At 39.2% G+C, this 6,310-nt stretch overlaps 1 protein-coding gene across 1 annotated transcript; it reads left to right on the forward strand.

Moving 5' to 3' along the window:
• Positions 1 to 4,665: 4,665 nt before the first annotated feature.
• On the forward strand, positions 4,666 to 5,604 carry LOC118341406 (olfactory receptor 51E1-like). The gene has a single exon (XM_035679649.1). It carries the CDS (start codon positions 4,666 to 4,668, stop codon positions 5,602 to 5,604), a length of 939 nt encoding a protein of 312 aa, XP_035535542.1.
• The last annotated feature ends 706 nt before the right edge of the window (positions 5,605 to 6,310 follow it).

The following is a 6,310-nucleotide window of genomic DNA, read 5'->3' on the forward strand; positions in this document are numbered from 1 at the left end:
TTTACTGTTTATCTGGAACACCAGATCCTGTGTGAGCAGGAGAGCAGCCAATGAGAGCAGCTCAACTCACAGTCGGTCGCCAAAACACCGAACCCAAGGCTTCAGAACGGTTCTCCACAAACCAATGGGTGACGTCATGATAGGTTCACACTTGTTCTGACCTGTATCTATTGCACTGATCTCTGACCTGTATCTGTCCCCTCCTCTGTAACTTCAATAAAATCTTTATTTTCTTTGAAAGACAGGGTGAGATTATCTGCGCAGGGTGCATGGCCCTTTAACACAGAAATGGGTCATAAAGTGTCTATACACCGATCAGCCATAACATTATGACCACCTGGACACCCTACAGAGAGACAGAGCTAATAGGTACCTGACTTCCCATCTCCCTGAATTAGACATTGAAGAGTTATGCAGCTTATCTTCCAGCAGATATTTGGCCACATAGTCACAACAACTTTAGACAGGAAACACTTTTTTGTGATGTTTTGATGTTTTTTCACATTACCAGTGTTTCAATGTGTAACCCACCATCCCTCTGTTTTACAAAGTGACTGAAAGAATATAGAAATATATATTTTTATACATAAAAAAAGAAATCCTCCCCAGAAATGCTTCATCAAACGTTCTTGTAGACTTTTTTTAGGTGTTTACATCATTCAGTATCTGACCATCCTAAGGTGTGTTGTCACAAAGCAATCTGAGGGGAGGTCATTATCATCCTCAGGCCTCAGTGGACCAGTGAAACCAGTGCTGAGGTCTACTCTGGCTGATTGGTCTCACTGGTTAACAGCTCTGACTGTAATTTGTTTCAGAGGGAATAAGTGGAAACTGTGGCTAATGTGAAGATGACTCAGGGACAAACATGTTGACAGGCTGGAATGACCTTTGACCTGAGGGACTTGTTACAGTGATGTAACTTTCCCCAACACCAGCAGCCTCTGTGGGGTTACATTAACTGAGAATAAACAGTTTGTGGCAAAGTTTTCATTCTTCTAATCAAACTTTTGATGTTTTATTAGGAGTTTGAGAACTTGATTGTAAGTTATATACCTGACAAGTTAATACAGACTTTTGGTTTCATTCAGGACTCAAAACGAGATCTCGTAGGTTCCTGTGTTTGTTTGACCCATCCATCCACCCTGAACTCCTCCCTATGTGGACTTTAGGCGACACAGTATCTTTTAGAGGATCTACAGGTCTATTACAAGCTTCATCAATCCAACAGTCGGCTTTGTAACACTTACTCTAAAGTCAAATTTAAACCTTCACAAATGGCCAGTAAAATGTTTTCCAGGATTTATTTAGTTGAGATAATATTTATGTCTCAAATCCATCAAGCATGTTTCACTGCGCAAACGAAACCCTACCCCTTAATGGACCGCTGGGCTCTCCACAAGGACTCCATTATAAACTTCTCAGGAATCTGAACATCCATAATATATAATTATTACAAGATGAAATCAAAATAAATAAAAACAAAACAAATAGTTATGTTAAAGATGGATAAGTGGGATCTGCAATGTAACACGAAAACAGAGCCTGAAGACAAAACTACATCAATCATGAGCCAAGATAAACAGAAAGTACTAGATCACTGTCACACAAATATCTAAAATAATGGACAAGAGACCTGGCTATGCACATGTATCCTGAGAACTGTTTATGTTTAATAATCAAATCCTGGAAAATTTGGTGAGACTGCTGTGGTCAACTCTGGCCTGTATGGAGTTTTAATTGTCCTTGACCTTGGCTCAGCCTTTGACATAGTGGATCACAGTGTCTTAATCAGTCTGAAGAACTTTGATGGCATCAGTCACACTGAGTTGAATAATCTATCTGTCAAACAGCTCCTTCTCTGTAATACTTGGATCTGCCTGATCTAATCCTCTTGTGGTCCCCCAAGGATCTATCTATTTTGGGTCTTGTTACCGTTTACATGCTACCCCTGGGGAACATCATGCTTAGACATGACATTGATTTCCACTGCAATGTGTATGACATCCAATTGTATGTCCTGATAAAGCTTCATGTCCTTCCTTTCTAAAATAAATAATGTCCTACAATTAAATGAACAAATAATTACCCCCTCTGTCCCCAGCTCTATCAGCATTAATGATCTCTCCTCCACTCTGGGTTCATTATTTAATAATGATCAGAAGAGGCCCGCAACCTTAGTGTTATCTTTGATTAGTTGTATTTAGTTTCTCAGGTGACCAAAGAGGTGCAGTCCTGTTTTGCAACTGAGACAGCTGATCAAGATTGGGTCATTCCTTTTCTTCTGCATACGTAATTTATACGTTATACGATATATATAATCAAATATCATCTATGCTTTTATCTCTTCCAGCAGTCGCTTTTATTCTGAAATCAGCAGTAACATCGAAAGACTGCAGTTGATACAAAACACTGCTGCCAGGCTTTTAAATCTTACTAAGAGGAGTGACCACATTACACCACATTTACTGCTTGTTTTTAAGGCCTTGAATATTCTAGGTCCCAGAACCTTATTGCTGCCTAAGATCCTCTCGCAGGGCTCCACTAATGGTTTCTCAACCGAAGTTGACTTTTTTGCCGATCAGTCCCCTCATCTGTGGGATTCCCAGGCTGCAGAAATCTCAGCATTTTTCCTAGCTTTTTGGAAGACCTAGGCGCACATATCTGTTGGGGGATTCGGGGATCCTCCTGCAAGACACATTTCATTACATAATATACAATTTCATTTTGGACCATTATTACAAAAGTTGGAGAAGCTATGGCATATAATCAAAGAACACCCGAAAAAAGCTTGAAGACAAGACTTTCACTTTCATACCGTTTGGGTGCTGCGCATGAACCTTATAGAGTCATTAAAGATGATGTTTTCTGTCTTAACTGACTGAATTTACAGCTTTTAACTGTAGACATTAATATCAAAACAATTAAATGCCAAAACACAGAAAATTACATTATTAGTTTATTGAATAAGAAGTAAACAGCTGAATTTTGTTTTAAAATATTTTGAGGTCCAGCTGTTTTTCGTCCAACTGTCAGTTTGGAAGCAAATTTGGAAGCCTGATTTGTCTTTTCTGGGCTACTGTAGAAACATGGTGGACTCAATAGAGGAGAACTCGCTCCCTCTGTGTATAAAATGAAAACATATGAATATTATATTCCATTTCTGACAATAGATAAATGTTACACACTGGACCTCTAAAACTCACTTTTATCATACAGCTTTTTCTTTTTCTGTGATATTTGAATAACTATTGAAATTGTTTTATCTTGTTTATATTTTAGGTTCTGTTTTTGTTAAAGCACTTTTTGAATTTTGAAAGGAGCTTTAAATATAAATTATAGAATAAATTTGTTCTTTGGTTTAATATAAAATAAAGGTGAAACTGGAGTTTTGATATTTGAGTAAATGTGTATTCTGACCTCACAGCATCAAATTAAAAATTCTGAGATTTAAAATAAATCAGAGTTTGACATGTTGACCAGGAGGGGGCGTGGCCTCAGCCTCCTCTCTGATGCCATCAGACGTCACTCTTCACCTGTCCGTCTGCAGGTTTCAGGTGTATAAGAGCTGCTGCTCGCTGACTTTGGGTTTCCAGCAGCTCAGATCAGCTGCTCCGGTAGAACGTGATTGATCAGATTGATTCAGAGTTCCTCTCTGATGTGACCTGTGATGTGATGTTGTGTTGACTGCCTCTCTTATAGGCTGTTGCTTTTATTTAACTGTATTTGTCTTCATGTTGTTTTTAAGTGCAAATGAGATCAGTCCAAAGTGAGTCAAGTTGGTAATGAGTCACTGAATTGAGGTCAGTTTTAATGTTTTTCTCCACCTTTGAATTTTTCCTTTGTGACTTATTGAACATCTAAAAATCACTTTTAACCCTTTTAGGATCTTTCTTTTGTCTTTAATCAACTCAACATCTGTCTGCGTCTGTTTCTGATTGTTCAGAGTGACCAGCTGAAGTATGCTCTCATTAGTGTTCAGTCGGCAGCGCTGATGGATGTTAATGTGTGAAAACTGATTGATGAACACATAAAAACAGTGATTTGATTCTCTGGAACTTTAATGAATCTGATCATAAAACATTTAATCAGTAGGTTAGGCTGATGTTAGAAACTGGTGATGTTGAGTTTTTGAAGTATTGATCATGTTTCCTGTTCTGTGCTGAGAACAGAACACAGACTCTTCTCTGTGTGTGTGTCTGTGTGTGTTGTTCCATTGATTATCTATTGATTCTATTGATTCTTGTCACAGACACAGATTCTGTTTTATTTGTTGCTTTTCAGAAAACCAGGTGAAACTGTTGCAGTGAGAAATTTGAAGAGAATTTATCACTTTAACGGATCCTCATGAGTCTGCATTCACTTTAAATGTTGTGTGTCCTGATGATGAATGTTTTTGTTTGACAGCTGATCTACCATCTATCTTTAAACCAACAGCCTCAGAAAACACTGGATTACACTGTTGTGTGTGTGACTGAAGTTCAATGTGTGTGTGTTTAAAGCTCATTTAAAGGAAGACCTTTTATCTGTTTGAAGAATCACTCTGAACTAAAGATGCACATTTGTTGCTATTTTATACATTTTGTTAACTTTCTGAAGTTTGAAACTTTATAGATTACTTTCTTTAAAGAAACTTTATAGATTACTGGAGGTGTGAAGTGTTTGGACATGATGCAGAATAACTCTGAGATAATAATTGAGCTTCAGGGTCTGAATGACTCTCTGGCGAACCGTCAGATCTACTTCGCCTTAGCTCTGACGTCGTACCTCATCACCATCTTCGTCAACCTGATGCTCATCGCCACCGTCTGTGTGGAGAAATCACTCCATGAACCGCTCTACATCTTCCTGTGCAATCTGTGCTTTAACGGCATCTGCGGAGCGTCCAGTTTCTACCCGAAGCTGCTTCACGACCTTCTGGCCGACTCTCACATCATCACATACGGTGGCTGTTTGACGCAGATTTTTGTGGTGTACAGTTATGTTTTCTGCGAGTTCACCAGTCTGACCGTCATGGCGTTTGACCGCTACCTGGCCATCTGTAGGCCGCTGCAGTACCGGACGCTGATGACAGTGCAGAGGGTGGTGCAGCTGCTGCTGCTCACCTGGAGCTTCACACTGCTGGAGACAGCAGTGGGCGTCATCCTAACCGCCAGCCTGCCACTCTGCAGGCGCCACGTCACCAAGATCTTCTGCACCAACTGGGAGGTGGTTAAGCTGGCGTGCTCCGACACGACCGTCAACAACGTCTATGGCTTCGTGCTCACGTTCTCGCACCTGTCGCAGACCGGACTCATCCTGGTGTCCTACGGCTACCTGGTCCGGGCCTCGCTCAAGTTGCAGTCCAGCCGCAGGAAGTTCATACAGACGTGCCTGCCGCACCTCATCACGCTGTTAGTCTTCACCACCTCGCTGATGTTTGACACCATGTTCTCCCGTTATGGCAGCAGCACGCTGCAGGTGCTGCGGAACGCACTGGCCGCAGAGTTCTTGGTGGTCCCGCCCCTCATCAACCCCATTATTTACGGCATCAACCTGCATCAGATCAGGTCCAAGATCTTCCACAACTTCACCGTCAAACCTGAGATCTCAAAACCACATTCATGAAAAACTCACGTTGACAAAAAAAACACTCGAACTGAGTATCTTGTATGTTTCAATAAAATATTGAAGTGCTCGAGGGTGTCATGTAGCCCCAACGTGTTGTTAAAAACTGTCAACATCATTTTCACGCTGTTAATTGAATGTATTAAGTTAAGTTAATAAGTTAATAACCCTAACCTTCAATATGGATGAAACATCAGACATTAGAGAATCTAAATCAATAGATCAATCAGTTTCGACTTATATTTTATCGTCATTTACACATTAATTGTTTCCTGTCACGTCTCCGAGAGTATTATGGATCTGACGCTTTGTTTTATGTAATGATAACAGTGATATAGAAACCACGAATAGTAAATACATAATAAAATATTACCAAATATATATTGAGTGAAGCACAAACATTAATGTTTAATTAAAGTAATAATTTAATTAGAATTCATTTCATTTTTGTTTCACTGAAAGTGTTGTACGACAACGAAATCACAAATACTGTGAGGAAATTAAAAAATATTACATTTGGATAATACATTTTAAATATTTTGAGAAAAAGTTAGAAAATTAAATATTCAGCAGCTGGTAACAGAAAATAACTCATTAAAATACAGTTTTTATCTTTTATTTTCTCATAAAATCAGTTTTAATATTTAATTAAAGATATTTACAGTGTAAAACAATGATCTATAAATCCAGGTGAACTCTGCTATAA

Source organism: Morone saxatilis, unplaced genomic scaffold (genome assembly GCF_004916995.1).
Source record: "Morone saxatilis isolate NCDOM2014 unplaced genomic scaffold, NCSU_SB_2.0 Contig8, whole genome shotgun sequence".
Classification (NCBI taxonomy): domain Eukaryota; kingdom Metazoa; phylum Chordata; class Actinopteri; family Moronidae; genus Morone; species Morone saxatilis.